This window comes from Mauremys reevesii, linkage group 18 (genome assembly GCF_016161935.1).
Source record: "Mauremys reevesii isolate NIE-2019 linkage group 18, ASM1616193v1, whole genome shotgun sequence".
Taxonomy (NCBI): domain Eukaryota; kingdom Metazoa; phylum Chordata; order Testudines; family Geoemydidae; genus Mauremys; species Mauremys reevesii.
The window spans coordinates 23,829,893-23,850,051 of record NC_052640.1 but is presented as its reverse complement, the minus strand read 5'-3'; the positions used below and the strand labels follow the sequence as shown (position 1 = coordinate 23,850,051).

General features: G+C 50.9%; 1 protein-coding gene across 2 annotated transcripts in view; it reads right to left on the bottom strand.

The window, feature by feature from the left end:
* KSR2 (kinase suppressor of ras 2) overlaps positions 1-20,159 on the bottom strand; it is a 265,078-nt gene that overhangs the window by 69,709 nt on the left and 175,210 nt on the right. For both annotated transcript variants that reach the window (XM_039505836.1, XM_039505837.1), the window contains exons 12-15: positions 18,242-18,283; positions 16,471-16,537; positions 7,401-7,449; positions 4,865-5,232 (exon numbers count right to left, since the gene is read on the bottom strand). In XM_039505836.1, the coding sequence (XP_039361770.1) occupies positions 4,865-5,232; positions 7,401-7,449; positions 16,471-16,537; positions 18,242-18,283 (526 nt within the window). The remainder of the gene's footprint in view (positions 1-4,864; positions 5,233-7,400; positions 7,450-16,470; positions 16,538-18,241; positions 18,284-20,159) is intronic.

Here is a 20,159-nt window from a genome sequence, read left to right as displayed (position 1 = left end):
TTTAGGCTACACAACACAGTCACCTGATTAAATGAATGAGCCCAGGACTAAAAACAATGGCTCTGATTGGATCAGATACTTCATCAGGTGAAGCGTTTTCCCATTGATGCTAGTTTCCTTTTTAGGGGCCAGGAGTCAAAATACAGGCAGGTAATACACGTAGGCCCCTGCCCCCGCAGTGCAACACAAGCAAGGCACATAAGGCCCCACCCGCACACAAGGTAATTCATGCAGGCCCCTGCTCCCGCCCCCGCCCTGCACATGCAGGAAATGCACGTATGCATCCATCCCGCCATACACACGCAGGCAATTCACGTAGGCCCCCGCCCTGCACATGCAGGAAATGCACGTATGCATCCATCCCGCCATACACATGCAGGTAATGCACGTATGCATCCATCCCGCCATGCACACACAGGTAATTCACGTAGGCCCCTGCCCCCGCCCCACCATGCACACGCAAGAAATGCAGGTAGGCAGCCACCCTGCAATGCATGCCCTGCGGCAGGAGCACAAGGTAAAGCAGAAAGCTCCTATAATGGCTCCCCTCAAAGCTAGCTGAGAAGTGAGTTATAAATACTCTTCAGCGCCACCTCTCTGCTGCCTGGGTCCTGGATCCCACCCAATGCTGCCTCAGGCCAGGGAATGAGGTTGAACAGCACTGAGCCCCCAGTTGATGATCTCCTCCAGCCCACAGACTAATCTGGCTGGGCCTCTGTGTGCCATTTGACACCATGGACCATCAAACCTTCTGTCCAGACCAATAGAGGAGGCAGGGTGAACAGAAATGCCCTGGCAATGACACAGAGCTTTCCTCTCTGACTGAACCCACCATGAAAAACTGCTCCAGCCCTTGCAAGTCCTCCCCGTGCAGGGTCTCTTGAGGCTCAGATCCTCCCTTGCCCTTCCCAATGTCTGCATGAACCCACGGGGAGCGGCAGTCAGAGAGCAAGGGCTGAAGTGTCAGGAGCTTGCAGATGAAAGCCAGTTCTGCCCTCGGTCATTCAGATTCATTCCTCAACAAGCCCCACTCCTGTGTCATGTGACGCCACTCATTCCATAACCAGGGCCTCCCTAAGCCAGATCCTGGAGAGGAACCCAAAATGGAGAGGAACGGGCAGGAGACCAGAGACGTCTGGAAGCAATGGAGGAAATAATGGATGTGTTACAAATATGATTAAATCTAGGATTTGAATGAAAATTCATTGGAATTCATCTGCAAATCTTCCTCCCCCCCCCCCCCCCCCAGGCCCCCAGACCTTCCCAAACTAGCCAGCCCAGTCATAATACAGGGCATTTACCGAGCCCATAGCACAAGGGCGCTGGAGCACTCCACCATCCAGTACCATTACAAGCAGCAGAAAACAAAAAAATGGTTCCAGCTGTGATTTAAAAACCAGCCGTACAAACCAATTCAGCCTCGTTTGTACACGGAGTAAAGTCAGTTCCAGAAGCATTCAGTGCTGGCAGACATGAGGGACATCGGTTCTATTTAGGGCAATCCAATAAAGCTGTACTTTGACCTTAAAAAGGACTGAAAACATATGGGAAAAAGCAGATCGGCAAGCTCTCCAGAGCCAATATTAATGCATCAAGCTACCACAGTGCACATATTTATTTTGTCAAGATGTCAAAACCGGCACCTTGCTGGGATTACATAAAAAGGCATTAGGACAGAAAATGGTTTGTAGCTAGAAAAATATTGCATGAGTTCTGATATGAAATGGAATCTACATGCTGTGCAAATACGCATCCAAAGGGCTTCATTCAACAGTATTTGTATCAAAGGGACAACGGACACAAGCCGCTCCCACCAGTGATTGGAACGGCTGATTCCATGCAATGTAACGCAGCAGCATGGCTTTGGACACTACAGAAATGGATCAACCTGGGTTTTTAATTTTTGACTGGGTACTCGCTAACGGGTCAGAGAGCTGAAATCCAGTTTAACTTCACTGCCAGGGTTTATGAGGATTATTCCAGGGGGAAAAAAAAGGGAGCATTTACTTTTCATGTCCCAAAAATTGATTTTTATACCATCTGCGGATTAAACCCACCCCTCCTTTCATCACCTGCCACTGGGGAAAGAGACAACTCCCCCCAACTAAATTAGAGATGTCATTAGAGCCAACTCAACAACTTCTGGGCCTTTTTCTGTTTCTGCAACCCTCTGTACCTTGAATGGCAACACATGCTCCTTCGAGCTGCCCCTCTGACTTCACAGTAAGTGCTGCATTGCAGGTAAGCCCCCCCGGTGCAGAGTGCCGGCCAAAGGACTAGGCATTGCGTCAGTCCTCCATCAGCCCTATTCTGAGGGGGTCCAATGGGCCACAAGTGCTGCATGGCCTTGGGGCTGGCTCGCCGCACACATCCAGCATCAGCAAGGGTTGAAAAGAACCCACCCCTCAGCAATCCACAGTGACAACTTCAGGTGGGAGACATCAGGGAGGACCACAGAGGCCCCTCGCCTGCCTGAGTCTCCTCCTTAGCATCCAGCACTGGAGGCCTCTCTAGGATCAAATGGAAACCACAGACATTTGAGATCTAGGCTATCCTCCAAGGGCCAGTGCGGGACTGTTCCCTAAGTATGTTGTTTAATCTGTGGTGTCCCAAGCAATTGGGCTCTGAATACTTCCCTTGGGAGAGGAGTCCAGAGTCTCACTTTGAAGAACCTATACCCAATATTCACTCCAAGTTTTTCCCCTCTGTTGTACCCTGCTCCAGTTGTACCTCCCCTGCTCTTTGGATTGCCCTGAAGAATTCTTCTCTTCCTCTTCCCTGGGAAATACTCAAGCCACCTGAAAACCATGTCTTAAAAAGATAGAATGCAAACGACAACTTAATTCAACAGAGCAAGAGCAGCAATTGATAACAGTAGTACTGGCACGTGTGATACGGTGTCTGCCTCTCCTGGCGTTACATTAGGTGCAGCACGCTAAGTGAGCCAGCGAGAACCCCTTCTCCCCAGTGCCTGATTATTCAATTGAACTGGGATCAGTCACTCTGGGAATGGGCCATTTCAAGGGAGATCGGGAAAGGGATGATGAAATATTTCACGGCTAATGGCTCTGTGAAGCTTTCCAACGTCAGCGCGTTTTGAAATTCTGGGGGGTTGAAATTCTGCCAAGAGAAGTCTGGAAATGCAGCCTCACCTTGCAGGAACTTTTCAATGATAATTTAGCCTGCGGAAAGATTTGATGCTGAAGCCCCGAGTGCTGCCTGCTAACAGAGCAGCCTTGTAGAGCTTGTCACATGATGGAAGCCGTCCAATAAGAAGACAAATTCTTTAATCTTGTTGCACAGTGAGATTAGGTGGCCATTGAGTAAGGGGTAGGAGAGGAAAGTGAACAACTTGGACCAGGTTTTCAGAGGCAGAATCCTTTCTAGCAGGTGCCTATAAGAGGTGCATCCATTCTTGTGCCCTCCTTTTTTTGCAGCTGTGGGCAGTGAGGTCTGGGGAAATGAGCACAGGGTTGGGAGTCAGGAGGTCCTGAGTTCTAATCCTGCCTCTACTACTGACTTCTTGTATGGCCTTGTGCACATTACTTCACCTCCATGCCTCAGTTCTCCCATCTGCTATATGGGAACAATATGTACAGACCTATTTCTTGGGGACATTGTGAGGATTCATTGGTTAATGTCTCTACGGTGCCTTGAACATGTAAAGTGCTATTTAAATGTATTATTATTATATAGAGACTGGCTACCACCTGCCTCTCTGCTAGGGCGAAGAAACTGATCCAGTCTAGGCACCAATAATTGTGTGACTGCCCACTCATGTCATAACTTGACCATTGACCATGTAAATATTGGTTAAATATTATAGGGTGATTATTTCCCCTGTTCCTAAGTTGGACCCTATCTGTGATGGCTCGCACAGCATTACAGGGGAACCCAGATACACAGTATTTGCTAGCTTTCATTGTAATTATTTAGGGCCCTGTCACACGCTCCTGAGGCAAGGCCCTCAGATGGCAGCCCAGGAAACTCTGCCATGTTCACTATTAAAAACTGCTGTCTACTGCTCCCCATGGGGGTGCGGGTGACCTTCAAACCCAGCAGACCCTTGAAATCAGATGCTTGCAAATATTTCTCAGCACCAGCAAAGCACCAAGTTATCTGTGGAACCTGTACGCAGTCTGTTGTCCTTACACAGTGGCACACCACCACGTACTCAACTAGCTTACATAATTAGACCCGTTCCCAGCAGAGAAGCACCATTCGTATGCTAGTTTTCAGAAACCGTCGTCACTTGGCTTCACACACCAGACAAGCGGATCAATTCCATCAATTGCATTTAGAGATCTACGCTGACACGTTCACACCCAAAGTGAGTGACGTGACGTCCCTCCTAGTCCAAGCCGACAGCACTTCTCGCTCATGACCAAATTCAAAAGCCTTTACAAGGTGCTAATCAGCATAATCTATACTAGGCATTTCAGTTGTCCAAGGAGGTCAGTTGTAACTGCCTCTAGGACAGCTGTAACATACCAGTGGCTGGCTCCTTGCTTTCAACTACATCAGCCAGAGTTTAGCCATCAACTCCAATGCAGGCAGGACTGATCCCTAGATCTTTGGTTCCTGAAGAAGAGAGGCATGTGTCCCTGAGGACACTAGAGCCTCCAGATCCTCTAGTCTCAGACCTCACAGCCACATATACAGGTTCCAAGAGCCCAGGCCTCTCTCTGGTGTGCCAAAGCGTCGTCTCCAGCAGCTCAGCCTGGAGAAGGCAATACCCTGTGTTACAGGGCAAAGATATCCCAGGTCCTCACTATCACCGCCCGGGCTACCACATAGCTTTGACAGCCTGCCCTGCATGGATTCGCGACCGCTGCCCAGCTTGGTGGCAGAGCCCACAGCTTACCTTGTGATGATGGCGAGGTGGGGAGGGCTCATGCAGGCCCCCATGAACAGCACCACGTTCTCGTGCCGCGTCTGCCTGTAGGCCATCACCTCCCGCTTGAAGGCCTTCAGCTGGTCCTCATTGTCCCTCTCGATGTCGATGAGGCGTATGGCCACCTCGCCGTGCCAGCGCCCATGGAACACCTGGCCAAAGCGCCCTTTGCCGATCAGCTCTCCAATCTCCAGCTGCTCGAAGGGGATGTCCCACTCCTGGAGAAAGATGCTGGTCTGGCTGGCCTTGCGTGGGAAGTGGCGAGCGGAGAGGAGGGAGAGGTTCATCTCCTCAAAGTCGTCCTCAGACTCTTCGGCCTCGTCGTTCCCCTCCTCGTTCTGCGGGGAGACAAGTGGGGTGCTTGCCTGAGTGGGGACAGCCAGCGCCATTCGCACAGCGTCTGTGCATGCAGGGAGCAGAGGTGGGAAGGGAACATATGCTTCCACTAAACCAGGTGGAGTGGTTCCCAGCGATGCACCCATCACGGCCACAAGCTATCCCGCTCCCTCCCAGGCCAGCACACGTGTTTCTAAGAACCCAGGCACAGTCAAAGCCGCATCCTGGGAATGCCCTAATCCCCACCTCTCCCCTCCCCCGATTCTTCCTCCTCCTCTGCTTAGGTGGCAGATGGAGGATTTGGAAGAGATCGCACCATCAAGGCAGTCTATTAACCAGATGGCAGGGGAGCTTGGAGAGGAGGTGCCAAGCCTCTGCTGAGAAGGGGATTAGTGCTGCTTGGAGGCTGCTCGAGAGTGAGGCCAAGAGTGAGGGGCTTGGGGATTAGGATTAATAGGGGACACAAGCAGAGCCTAGGAAAGTTGGATTGCATGAAAACCTGCTAGAGCTCCAGTCTCTAGCACTTCTTCAGACATGGAGGGAAACCTGCCAGGTGCACGTGGCGAGCACCAGAAAGTTCGCTAGCGACTGCCTGGATCTAGCCAGACTGTGCTTTGGGGCATTAGAAGGGGGAAATGAAACATTTGTTTGCAGCGAGTCGCCATGGAAACTTGCAGACCAAATGCTCAAAGCAAGAGGTTGAAACGCAACACCTTATTTTCTTGGATAGCTTTTCCGACACCAGCACTGGAGCCTGCAAAGCTCAACCTCGCCTCGCTAAGATTCCCCACTACTGCTGCAGTGCCCAGAGGGCTGCAGACTGAAACTCCCTCCAAACTATCCTGAGTTTGGTTCTTCATGAAATGTCTTAGCAAGTTTTGTGTAAATTTGAGAGTCTAATCCCCTACACCCACACACAAAATACAGATATTCCCATACAGACTGTACTGAAATATAAATACATTACTGGACAAAATTCTGCTCTTGTTTATACTGGTGCAAACTGCCTTCAACAGAGTTGCAACTGTGTAAACAAGAGCAGAATTTGGACCCTATTAAAAAAAAATCCCTCGGAAGAGCGGTAAGTAGAAGATCAGACAGACACACACTATTAGGATAGACATACTTGCGCTGATCAAATATGATTCACGAGTGAATTTTGCCACTGTTCATTGTTAATTAATTCAAATAATTTTTCACTGCATTCAGTGCACCCTGGCAGATACACACATTACTGTGATGGACAGATAGACTTGAAGGTAGCCATGAAGGGACTTTGCTTCTGCAGTTACTTTTAGACATTCAGGTATTGTAGTGATCTATAACCCTACGATCGATAGACAAATTCAAAGATTTACAAATTATCAGGGAAAACCAGAGTGTATCTATGTTATTTTACTAATTTCTGTTGTCGCTGTGACACATTTGGGATCTAATCTTCTGCTCTGTGGCACTGATGTACCACCATAGAAGTGAATGGAGTTACATGGGCATAAAACCCATGCAAGTGAGTCAAGAATCAGGCCCTTTCGCTTTCAGGATGAGATTTTTAGAAGTGCCTAAGTGACTTCTGAGCACACGTAACATTGAAAGTCAGTGGAGCCGGTGCTCCTAAATCACTTAGAGCCTTAGGATGGTTTTTTAAATGTGCCTGTTATATCTATGCTCTGCGCCTGGTCTGAGCAGAGACCCACCATCCTGGCATCTGTTATCAAAAGCTTAAAAGTCTGCGTTGACTCCCTTATACCCTGCCTCCCTCTGAGCTACTGGGGATAGCAGGGCAGCAATGCCCCCTCCAACCTAGTTCTCTGTTTGTTCCCACTGCTGTTCAGCAGTGGTAATTCCACTAAAGCCAGCAAAAGTCGGAGTAGAATCAGATCCATCCATTAATTCAATTGCAGGCCAGTTCACAGTGCAGATGCAAATTTTATGCCAGCTTCAGTGCAATGCACTCTGAGATGTATATAATATAACGGCCCATTAAGCACAATGCTGAGGCCAGCCAGCTCCATATAACTGCCTCTGAGAAGAGAGATAGATCCTAAAGGGGGCAAGATGCCAAAGCATTAAGCCGTGGCAGGGTCTTGTTTTAACCAAGTTCAGTTGTAAACTTTTCCTTTCGTTCTCCAGCGGAAATAAAAAGCCTGGGGTAGCATCGCATGTCTCTTACCTCGGAGGTTGGCTCCACTTCAATTTGAAGCAATGGATTTCCTTCAAGGCTGTTAAAAACAAAACAAATTAATATGCCACCACGTGCATGGAAAGTTCCCTACGTTCTGTGCCCGGACACTGCACAGCAGCACTGGGACATGGCTGTAAGCTCCTGCTTCCCTCCAGCTCAGCCTCCCCCAAGACAAAAGAAAACAATGTGCAGGAACCTCGGGCTTGCTACACGCCTTGTTGACTTGCTAATTTCAGAGACAGGTCTGAATGGGCCCCTCCCTCCCCCCCCCCCAGTTAAGAAAGTTCCAACCCCAAATCTGTGGCTTGAGCCCATCACCAGTTAATATAACAAGGGGGTCTGAGGACCAAAGGATGCCCTGGTCCTAGGAAGGCAGGAAAGTGCATAGTTCTCTCTAGCACATGTGCTGGAAGATGAAGCCGCAGGTAACCCCATCTATTTGGCATAAAAGAAAAGAGGAATTTTTTTGACTGTCATAATTTTAGAACTTCTGGGTCACCAAAAAGAGAGTATTGTGAAGACTTCCTACACAGCTTGGATACCAGCTCCCCATTGCACCTGGCAAGCAGGGCTTGGAAACAGAGATAGCCTTTATAGTGCTGGACGTCATTATGATGTCACCATGGTGCCTCGGCTAGGCTGCGAGTCTGACATCCTTTGGCACTGGCTCCGCAGGGCCCTGATCTTGCCAAGGCCAGACTTTACTCGCAGGAGTCGCCCCACAGAGCTACCAGAACCACTGAGGTGAGTCAAGCTCCTCACAGGCATTAGCGCTTGCAGGACTGGAGCACAGAAGAGTCCCCGGTGCTGCAAAATAACTATTGAGCCATCTCCTGTGCTCCTTGGCGAGGTTCCACCCTGCCCTTACACCAGGGACTCGAGGGAGTTTGCCTGAATAAGGACACAACAAACACGGATTAGGAGCCTCGGGGTCTTGCCCAGGAGCAGGATTTTATCAGCTCTTTGGGGCGGGGATGGTATTTTCGTTCTGTGCTTGGACAGCACCTAGCGCATGGGGATCCTGGTGCAGGCCTGAGGTGCCACCACAGTGTCAATAGCAATCAATGGGGATTCACAGTAAGGCATTCACAACGCAGTATTAGCAGTAACAGCACGGGTAGTTTGTGGTACCAAAGGATGACAGTACTGAGAGCAGATACAACAGAGCTTGTTGGTGAGAGTAGGAAAGCAAGGGCTTGCTTCGATTAGCCCCGGCCCGATGGGCATTCACCTGTCATAGCCCTGCCTGTCCTCCTTAGTGCAATTGCTGTTAGAGTATCAGAGACCATTACGATATTGGTTTCTGCAAACCGCTGTCATGCACTGCTCGGTTTAGGCTGAATTACGTGCAGCTGCCGATTCAATCTTTCACTTGTCTGTTAATGGCAGGCCTGGTCTACACTGGCAAGCTTCTGCGCAGTAAAGCAGCTTTCTGCGCTGTAACTCCCGAGGGGTACACACTGCCCAGCCGCTTAGCGTGCAGAAACTGCGCAGTTGTAGTGCTTTAAAAAAACCCTCCCCGACGAGAGGCGTACAGCTTTCTGCACCGGGGCTACAGCGCCGCAGTGCCAGTGTAGACACCCTGGTCGATTATAGCGCTGCAACTGGCCTCCGGGAGATGTCCCACAATGCCTGTTCTCGCCTCTCTGGTCACTGGTTTGAACTCTACTGCCCTGCCCTCAGGTGACCAATTGTCATCCACACCCCTTAAATTCCTTGGCAATTTTGGAAGTCCCCTTCCTGTTTGCTCGGTGACGTGTGCAGTGGTCTCAGCACATCTTTCCAGGTGGCCATGCCTGCTCCATGCACCAGGCGATCCCCCCGCTTGGAGCAATGCCGAGCTGCTGGACCTCATCAGCATTTGGGGAGAGGAGGCTGTCCAGTCCCAGCTGCGCTCCAGCCCTAGGAATTATGATACCTACGGACAGATTTCATGATGCATGACAGAAAGGGGCCATGACCGGGACACACTGCAGTGCAGGGGCAAAGTGAGGGAGCTGCGGAACGCCTACCGCAAGGTGCGGGAGGCAAACCACTGCTTTGGTGCTGCGTCCACGAGCGGCTGGTTCTACAAAGAGCTGGACACGATACTCGGTGGTGACCCCACCTCCACTGCGAAGGCCACTGTGGATACTTCGGTGGCTCGCGTGACAGTCGAGAGTGGACCGAGCCAGGAGGAGGAAATCTTGGACGAGGATGTGGAGGGGGAGGGGGACCCAGCGGCAGAGGACATCTTGGCGGTCAGAGTTGCGTGCAGCCAGGAGCTCTTCTCTACCCCAGAGGAGGCTAGTCAGTCACAGCTGTCAGATCTTGGCAAAGCGCAAACAGAAGAGGAGGCTGCTGGTAAGTGGCTTTGATTTGGGGAATTGCTGAAGCGAGTTGTTGGGGGCAGGAGGGTTGCAGAAAGCAGCCTTGTGTCTGTGTGATGCGCGTACCACCACATGCCTAGTCTGAGCGGCAGAACAGGGTGTTGATTGACTCCCTCACTTCACGGGAATCTGCCTCAGAGATCTCCTGGAAACTCTCCTGGAGATACTGGGCAATCCGCTGCCGCGGGTTCTTTGGCAGAGCTGCTTTGTTTCTTGCCCCATTAACGGTTACTTTCCCGTGCCACTCTGCCGTCACGGGGGGGAGGGGACCATTGCTGCACACAGCCGAGCCACATAAGGGCCAGGGCGGAAGCCGCGGGCTTGGAGAAGACCCTCCCTTGATTCCCTGCTCACCCTCAGCAGTGAGATACCTTCCATAACGAACAGTCTATGGAAAATGTGGGGACTGTCATGATTATAAGCCCCCCCCTCCGCCGCCCCCCAGTGCTGGGTACACTGTGCCCAGTGTACAGTACAGACCTGGAACACTGATTGCCCCTGCCCCTGCGGCTACTCACCATTCTGGGGCTCTTGTGGCTCATGTGTGCTTGCCTGGGGTCAGCCAGTCAGTGACAAGTGTGTGAACAGTGGCTGTGTTTTAATCAGTGGCCTGTGTGGTGCAAACAACACTGCTTCTGTAAAATGTTGCATTTTGGCTTCACAGATGAGACCTTGGGAGCCCAGCCTCCCTCTTTGTTATCGCCGGCTGAACGGCTGCGCAGAATTAGAAAGTGGCCACGAAAAACTAAAGAGGACTTTCTGCGTGATGTCCTGATGCACTCTGCGGCCGAAACACAGGAATTGAAGGAGTGGTGGGACAGCGAGAAGAGGGACCGAAAGGAGAACGTGGCGCGCCAGAACAAAGCCACGGAGCAGCTCTTGAACGTTATGGAGCGCCAAGTGGACACGCTTCAGGCGCTACTAGCGCTGCAAACCGAGCAGCTCCGCACCCCTGCAGCCGCTATCGCAAAACTCTTTCCCATGCGCCCCCCCAGACACTGCCAACACACTCTTGTCAACTCCTGGCTCCAGTCTGTACCCGCGGCACTCCACTCCTACCCCGTCACAGTCCAGCCCTGTGGACTCCCAGTACCCGCTGCACTCAACACCCATCCCTCTGCAGTTTAGCCCTGCTGAAGTACAGCACCCACTGCACTATACTCCAAAGGAGAAGGTTGGATATGATGCCTGGACATACACAAATCTTTAACCATCCTGGGACCCCACCTCCTCCTGGGACCCTTCCCCTTCCCCCATCCCCCTCAGTGTTAATGTGGTTTTTTGTTGGTCTCTCTCCTCCGATTGTTGTTTTTTAATAAAATAATTATTTTGGTTTGGAAGCAATCTTTATTCCATTAACTGCAAGCAAACAGAGCCCTGCAAAGCAACAGGCCATATTCTTACACCTTCATAGTGCATCATCTGCACCAATCACAGTCACCTCCTAGCATTACAAGCACTGCACTCCTGAGCATAGCAACAAATATTAGTGTTTTCAGCTTCAAATTGCTGCCTCAAGGCATCCCTGATTCTTATGGCCCCACACTGCACCCCTCTAATAGCCCTGGTCTCTGGCTGTTCAAATTCAGCCTCCAGGCACTGAGCCTCAGCAGTCCAGCCCTGAGTGAAGCTTCCATCCTTCCCTTCACAAATATTATGGAGCGTACAGCACGCAGCTATAAGCATAGGAATATTGTCATCGGCCAGGTCCAGCCTCCCATATAGGCCGCGCCAGCGGGCCTTTAAACCGCCAAAAGTCATTCTGCACTTGCTTAGCCTGTTGGTGAACTGCTCCTTGCTGCTGTCAAGCATAGGTGCTGACTTCTGCTCGCACCGGTGGGTGCTCGACCCCCGCTCTGGCCCTGGCCCCGCGCTGACTCCACCCCGCCCTGCCCCTCCCAACCCCTTCGCCAAAGTACCTGCCCTAACTCCTTCCCTTCCCTGCCCCATTCTGACTTCTTCCCCAAATCCCCACCTCCTCCCCTGAGCACGCCATGTTCCCGCTCCTCCCCCGTCCCTCCCAGAGCTTGCTATATACTATATACTGCCAAACAGCTGTTTGATGGTGGCAAGCACTGGGAGGTAGGTGGAGAAGTGGGGACACAGCGCGCTCAGGGGAGGAGGCAGAGGCAGAAGTGAGGTAGGGTGGGGGCAGAGAAGGGAGCTTGGCTGCTGGTGGGTGCAGAGCATCCACTAATTTTTCCCCGTGGGAGTTCCAGCCCCAGAGCACCCAGGGAGTCAGCGCCTATGCTGTCAAGGTGCCCCATGTATGGCTTCATAAGCCACAGCATTAAGGGGTAAGCAAGGTCTCCCAGGATCACAATGGGCATTTTGACTTCCCCTACAGTGATCTTCTAGTCTGGGAAGAAAGTCCCTGCTTGCAGCTTCCTGAACAGACCAGTGTTCCAAAAGATGCGTGCTTCATGCACCTTTCCAGACCAGCCTGCGTTAATGTCCGTGAAACACCCACGGTGATCCACAAGCACCTGGAGAACCATTGAGAAATACCCCTTCCAATTAATGTACTCGGTGGCTAGATGGTCTGGTGCCAGAATTGGAATATGCTTGCCATCTATCGCCCCTCCGCAGTTAGGGAAGCCCATTTGTGCAAAGCCATCCACAATGTCACGCATGTTACCCAGAGTCACGGTCTTTTGCAGTAGGGTGCGATTAATGGCCCTGCACACTTCCATCAACACAAGTCCAAGACTTTCCCACTCTGAACTGGTTAGCAACCGATCGGTAGCAGTCTGGAGTAGCCAGCTTCCACCGTGCAATCACCATGTGCTTCTCCACCGGCAGGGCAGCTCTCATTCTCATGTCCCTGCACCGCAGAGCTGGGGCAAGCTCACCACACAGTCCCATGAATGTGGCTTTCCTCATCCGAAAGTTCTGCAGCCACTGCTCATCATCCCAGACACGCCTCACGATGTGATCCCACCACTCAGTGCTTATTTCCCAAGCCCAAAAGCGGCGTTCCACTGGGGTCAGCACCTCCATGAATGCCCCAAGCAATCTCGTGTCATAGCTACTACACATGGCGAGATCAATGTCACACTCCTCTTGCCTTTGTAGTTTAAGGAATAACTTCACTGCCACTCGTGACATGTTAGAGCGAGCAGCATATTGGTCAACGGTGCGGGATCCATTCCTGCAGACCGAAGAGACAGAGCGCGCAGTACACGAACCGTTGAAAGATGGCACCAAATGCGGACAGAAGCACAGGGATTGCTGGGATGTGAAGTAATGCATCATGGGGCATTGGGACAGGACCCAGGATGCCCCGCAACCCCCTCTGCCTTCCCACAACTCTTTGTGGCATAAGAGGAAGAGATGCTCTGTGGGATAGCTGCCCAGAATACACCACTCTGAATACTGCCGCAAGTGCCACAAGTGTGAACACGCTATTGCGCAGGCAGCTGATAGTGTGAACACACAACAGCGGTTTCCCTTCAGCGCTCTTTGAGCAGCACTGTAACTGCCTGCGCTGTAACTCTGCCAGTGTAGACACACTCTCAGTTAAATCCTCCAGGTCCCTGGCTCTATCCCAGGCCGCTGTATCAGTTTCCAGCCAGTGAAGAGACTGCTTCGTGTCCTCTCTGCACACTCTGTTCTCTGGTCATTCCTTCTCGCTCTGATTTTAGGTATTTTACATTTCTGGAGCCTACTTCTCACTTATACCAAGACTATTTTTCCAGAGCAGAGTAAAGGGGCCTTAAGTGTCAATGAGAATCAGGTCTCAAGTGTTAAATGTGGAGGGGAAACCTTTCAGAGGAAATGTTTAAGACAAAAACTGACCACCCCATCATGTGCCAATGTAAATTTAGAGTTACTCCACTGGAATCAGTGGAGTTATAGTTGCACAAAACCAGTATAAATGAGAAGAGTCCTGGTAGTTTAATTGGCAAAAAACTACGCAGATGAAAACTGTAGCAAACACCAGCCTAACACGCAACCATTTTGCTTCTATCTGTTATACCTGCCGTACAGTCAGGTAAGCGGTTTTCCACCCCTTGCTTTTAATAATAGTAGTAATAATGATAGCTATTTCTAAGAGCGTAGAGATTATAGCCTGCTTTCCAAATCCATTCAGTGCTTCTCAGTTACTCTGGTGGTAAATCCAGAGTAACACCACTAATGTCAATGCAGTTACTTCAGCTTTTCATTGGTGTGAGATCAGAATCTGGCCCAAAGCTTTATAAATTCTCCACGTACCTGAGCATACTTTACTACAGCATGCCTCTGATGTGAATGTATTTATTTATGTACCAGAAGGCAGGCGTGACAGCTGTACAACCCATCTCACAAGGTCTAAATATGCTTGAAGGCAGCAAGGGGAATTTGGGTGTAAGATCGCCATCTCTCCCCCGCGTTGGCTTGAGTTGCAAAGTGGACTTTAACCTCTAGTTTGACTCAGACACAGGCTATCAAATAACCATCATGGCATTATTTGTCAGGCAACCAGAAGGTCTGCCTTTGTCATTCAGGTGGTCTCACTTGGACCCAGATGCAATTCTTTACCCCCCCCCCCCGCACCCCCCCAGCAGGTTACCAATCTATTTAGAAAAGTGTGGGCGATCCTGATAGAACCTACATTTCTGTTTGGGCTGAGAACTTAGCTGCTAAATTCCTGAGTTATATAATCCCCCAAAGTGGAGTTTATAAAAAGGAATGGCAACAGCTCCTGAAATGTAACAGCGCTGCTGGGTGCTGCTAATGCAATGCTGATCAGAGCATTCGCCAGGAAGATCGTAGGGAACACTGAGCTAAACAGGGAAAGCAGCCACAAGTAAAAGCAAAAACAAAGGTCACTTGGCAGAGCTTTTCCTAGCTGCCAATTATATACCAAGTTTCATGAGTTATTTAGACACCTAATGCAAACTTTAGGGAGCTTAACAAATACTATTGGTGGAGCTGGGAGTGCTGCTTTTGTAAAGGTTATCCAGTGCTTCCTGTTTTCAGTTGCATCGAATTTTTCCAAACTTTAACCATGTGGCTGAAGTGGATCACTTGATGATGACCTGTTCTGTTCATTCCCAATGAAGCATCTGGCACTGGCCACTGTCAGAAGACAGGATACTGGGCTAGATGGACCTTTAGTCTGACCCACTGTGCTGTTCTTATGAAGTTTTCCATGATAGGTGTCTGCTTCAAACTGTTTTTTTTTTTATTTCAGACAAAACGGTATAGCCGTTTCTGAGAACCAGGCTGGGGGGGAAGTATTGCAACCTTTTCTTTGAACAGCTCTCGCATCCCTGTGCTTTGAAACAGGAGTTTGAAATTTGGCAGGTGGCTGGTCTTTGGGTCAGGAATGTGCCTTTTGCCATCTCTGTAAAAATGCACCCCATTTGGCCAAATTATAAGCCCTGGGAAAACTGTTAGTTTGCACATGCTCAGAAGAGACTTCTTAGATTTTTAGCCCCTCAAATCTTTGAAGATTCCATCCTCACTGAGCATGCTCAAGTCTCTCACAGCTCCTAGTGCTGACCAGACTGCACGTCTCCACAGACCAACTGAACATGCTCCATCCCAGGGCAGGGGCGAAGCCAGACTTTCCCTGTACTTGCTGCTCCAGGCTGGGCACTGGAACAGATTGCAGGCAACCCCCTGCTGGCACCCGGGCAGCGTGGTGGAGGAGGGAGAGGGAACAAAAGCCAGACCATGGGAGGAGACAGGAGTAAATTACAAGGTGAGACTGAACTGGCATTAGAAGAGGTTCAGAGAAGGGCAACTAGAATGATTAGGGGTTTGGAATGGGTCCCATATGAGGAGAGATTAAAGAGGCTAGGACTTTTCAGCTTGGAAAAGAGGAGACTAAGGGGGGATATGATAGAGGTATATAAAATCAAGAGTGGTGTGGACAAAGTGAATAAGGAAAAGTTATTTACTTGTTCCCATAATATAAGAACTAGGGGCCACCAAATGAAATTAATGAGCAGCAGGTTTAAAACAAATAAAAGGAAGTTCTTCTTCACATAGCGCACAGTCAACCTGTGGAACTCCTTGCCTGAGGAGGTTGTGAAGGCTAGGACTATAACAGGGTTTAAAAGAGAACTAGATAAATTCATGGAGGTTAAGTCCATGAATGGCTATTAGCCTGGATGGGTAAGGAATGGTGTCCCTAGACTCTGTTTGTCAGAGGGTGGAGATGGATGGCAGGAGAGATCATTTGATCATTACCTGTTAGGTTCACTCCCTCTGGGGCACCTGGCATTGGCCACTGTCGGTAGACAAGATACTGGGCTGGATGGACCTTTGGTCTCACCCAGTACGGCCATTCTTATGTTCTTATGAACTGGACGGTTAAGGAGACTGGGAGCCAGGATGGAAGGGGAGGCTGGGACTGCATACTCCATGTGCCTCTTTAGCTCAATCTTCACATCTTAGTGCTGTTAAACCACAGGCAAGTAACAGATCACCTGTCCCCACTGTGCTCATTCTGATCATTGCCCCGGAATTCTGGTCCTAGTTGGACAGGAGGATCCATCAGCACAGGTCTGCTTACCAAAATAAACTGGTTTGCAACTTCCATGAATGACCTTTGCACACAGCAAGCAGGCAGCTGTCAGTCACGCAACCAGTGCAGGGACCTGTGTCCCTACCAGGTGATCCTCAAGAGCGGGGGTGTGAGGGAGTGAAGAACGCAACGTGAAGAGGACATAAAAAGACAAGGCAAGAGCCCCACTTACATTGGATTAGAATTGACTGGATGAAGGATAACTTGAGGCGCTCGGGTCGGTGTCTCAGGCACAACATCTGAAAACAAAGGAGAGCAGAGTGTGAAAACGGAGAGGAAGACACACTGTCATGAGTTTAGTTTCCAAGCTAGGCAGTTTGTTTGCAGTATGACAACCATTATTTTCTGGGGTTTCCCCAAGTCCCTGGCCCACCACCTCTTCTCACTCACCGAGGTGGGGTCACGCCTGCATAAGGGAGAGGAGAATCAAGCCCAGCATCTCTGCTTCTCTCTTCTATCCCATTTCAGAGCTGCACCCAAACCAAGACCGTGCTGACATCAGCACTGCCTCAGCAGTGGCACCTCCAGTCGGTCAACCAACCAACGTGAGGAAGAACTGCCTGTGACAGGAGAAGGCCCAGCCAGAGGCAGGAGACCAGGATGGAGCATTCAGGGAAGAGGAGACGGAGAAAAGGAAGTCCTGTTTCAAAGGGAGTCAGGTGAAGGCAGGGGAAGGGCCCTGGAGAGGGAGGAGAAAGCAGAGAAGGATGGCTAGGGAGGAGAAAGAGGAGAAAGGGAAGAGAGGTTGACAGGAAAAAGGAAATATGAGATGAAGCAGCTACATCTCAGCTCCCACTGAGCACCTTCCCATGGCACTGCACCTACTGGAGCCACAGACATCTGGGCAAAGCGTGGATCAAAAGCGACCACGTCAGGATTCTCCACATCCCTCAGCACTTTGCACTTCCTTGCACATGCACCCGTGACTCCACGAGGAGCAAAGCAGTGGAGAATCAGGCAACTTCTGGGCTTGACGGAGGCAGTTGGTGTTAGACTGGAAGGGAGACCCCCAGGGGATGGATAAAAGACCTTGAGAGACTCTACCAGTTCCTCTGGACCTTGTAGCCAGTAAACAAGGCCAATGAGGAGCTTCTCCGGCTGGCACTGGCTGCCTTGGTTTAATGTGACGTTCACAGTAAAGGAACAGTCACAGCCAGAGGAAGCAGGTGCTTCCACAGCTACTTCTTGCCCTTGGCAGGTTTCTCCTGGCATCCTGCGGCTGACCCGCCCTTCCCTCCCACGCCGTGGCTTGCAGCCATGTGTGCTGAACGTCAAATCAATGTTCTTCTCTAGGCTCAATAGTTCAGCTGACAAACAGTCACAAAACCCAAACCTGCCTAGGGATGGATTTAACCTTAAAAAAAACAAACAACCCTCCTGGCTTGTTTCTTACCCTCCTGGCTTCCCAAACCTCCTGCCACCTCCCCTCGATCAGGGCAGGGGAAAACCCTCCAGGCAGGGCTTCCTGCCAGTTCCTTTTCCTCATCTAATACTACATCTCTCCTCCCCACAGGAAACCCTATCCCTAAGGACAGCCTCAGAAGAGACCGGCCCACTTGAAAAACACTGCAACTCTTGGGTGAATTTACTCGCTATAGGGTGAAACTCACCCCTGTGCAAACAGCCAGCACAAGGCACGGGTATCATTCACCCCCATGCCCCCATATTCTGAGAGACTGAAGCTGACCCTCTGCACAGGGGGTGAATTTCACCCTCAATAATTTAGTCAAATCATCCTCATATGATTCGTTTCTAGAAGAAACACACCCAAACCCCCTCCCCACCCTTTAAGTCCCAGCTGATTAAAGACCATCCCCCACCCCACGCACCATCCAGATCCCTAAACAATGACAATAAGGCATGCAACTCAGGACAGGGAGGGTATTGCTGCTCCGAAATCAGAGAGGGGTAACTCTGCATGCACTACGTTTGAAATGACTTACCTGGGAAAATGAACTGCTGCTTGTACTTGTAGTAGTGGGAAGCTTGCAATGGAGAAAGGAAGAAGTTAAAAAAGTGAGCAAGGGCAACACAGCACAATCGGAAGGGTGGTATCTGCAAAACCTCTATGTCCTGCATCACAGAGCATCCAGCCTCTGCTGGACCAGGGAGTAAGAGACCAGAATTGGGCATCTGATCCCACTGTCCCACATGGCAGTGCAGGGCATGGACTTGCCTTCAGTTAAATCTCTCACAAACGCCCCATTTCCTGTGTGTCTGTTAGGGTACGGCTACGCTTCAAGCTGGAGGTGTAAATTCCAGCTTGATGAGACATACCAGCGCTAGCTCTAAATTGAGCTAACATGCTAAAAATAGAATGTAGCCACAGCAGGGCGGGAGGGGCAGCTGCCCCAATTACACATCTAGCATCTTAGACAGGTGCGGACGCAGGTGACTAGCCCCTCTTGCCACTCGTGCTCCTGCGGCTATGCTCTATTTTTAGCATGCTAACCCCGATCAGAGCTAGCGTGGGTATGTCTCCTCGAGGTGGAGTTCACACCTCCAACTTGAAGTGCAGTCATGCCCTTAGACCGTCAGCTCTTCAGGGCAGGGACTGGGTATTTTGTACCTTGTGCAAATGCCAAGTCTGTGGACGGCACTTCAATAACAACAGCCAGGACACAGCTAGGTCGCCCGGCCAGCATCTGGCTGCTTTACTGCCCTAGATCTGTTTAGGAGCCAGGTTACCGATCAAAATTCAACTCCCTCATTCTACAGTCTTCAGCGCTTAGCTTAGCAGTTATGCAGCACTTTGCTGCTGAGATTTCCAAAGCCACCTGAGGGATTTGGCCACCCAACTGAAAGCCAATGGGATTTGGGCACTTAAGTCCTTTGGACTCCTCTGACATTTCTAGTCTACATGTCTAAGGCACCAGGCACCCATTAAGCAATTGATTAGCTGATGAACACTGCACAGGAGAGGTACCGCTGGTAACTCGAGGGCAGCTAACAATCAAGGATGGCTCTTCAAAGGTGTGGGGAACAGAACGACCTTTGGTATTATTGCTTCTTACCACGCCACTGGAGAGCAGCCAGCCCGCCCGCTCCCTTCCTGTCAGTGCCATCGCAGCGCAGTAGCTGGGCCGAGGCAGCTCACCGCCCAGGAAGTGAGTGGCTCTACTTATAAAAATGTGCCCACCACAGTCGTCCCCGTAGCGCAGGGGTGGCCAACCTGTGGCTCCGGAGCCACGTGCGGCTCTTCAGAAGTTAATATGCGGCTCCTTGTATAGGAACCAATTCCGGGGCTGGAGCTACAGGCGCCAACTTTCCAGTGTGCCGGGGGGTGCTCAGTGCTCAACCCCTGGCTCTGCCACAGGCCCTGCCCCCACTCCACCCCTTCCCGCCCCCTCCCCTGAGCCTGCCGTGCCCTCGTTCCTCCCCCCCCCCAGAGCCTCCTGCACCCCACGAAACAGCTGATCGGGAGGTCCGGGAAGGAATGGGGAGGCACTGATTGGTGGGGCTGCCAGTGGGCGGGAGGCACTGGGAGCAGGGGGGTGGGGGAGCTGATGGTGGGCAGCTGATGTCTTACTGTGGCTCTTTTCCAATGAACATTAGTAAATTCTGGCTCCTGCTCAGGCTCAGGTTGGCGACCCCTGCCAAGTACACCCATACCCCCGCCCCCCGTACAGCTACACTGACACATTGATCAAAATCAGCACAACCAGTTTCAGCCCCATATACCCAACTCACACGCAAGCCCCTCAGGCGGCAACGTGAGAAAACAGATGAGCTTAGGGCCTGTCTATGCTGAGTCGGGAGGTGGGATTACAGTGCGTGTAGACACATCTAGCTAGCTAGTCGCAGCAGCATGGGCAGTGGCACAAGCTAGCCTCCCCCAGTTCAGGACCCTGGGTATGTACT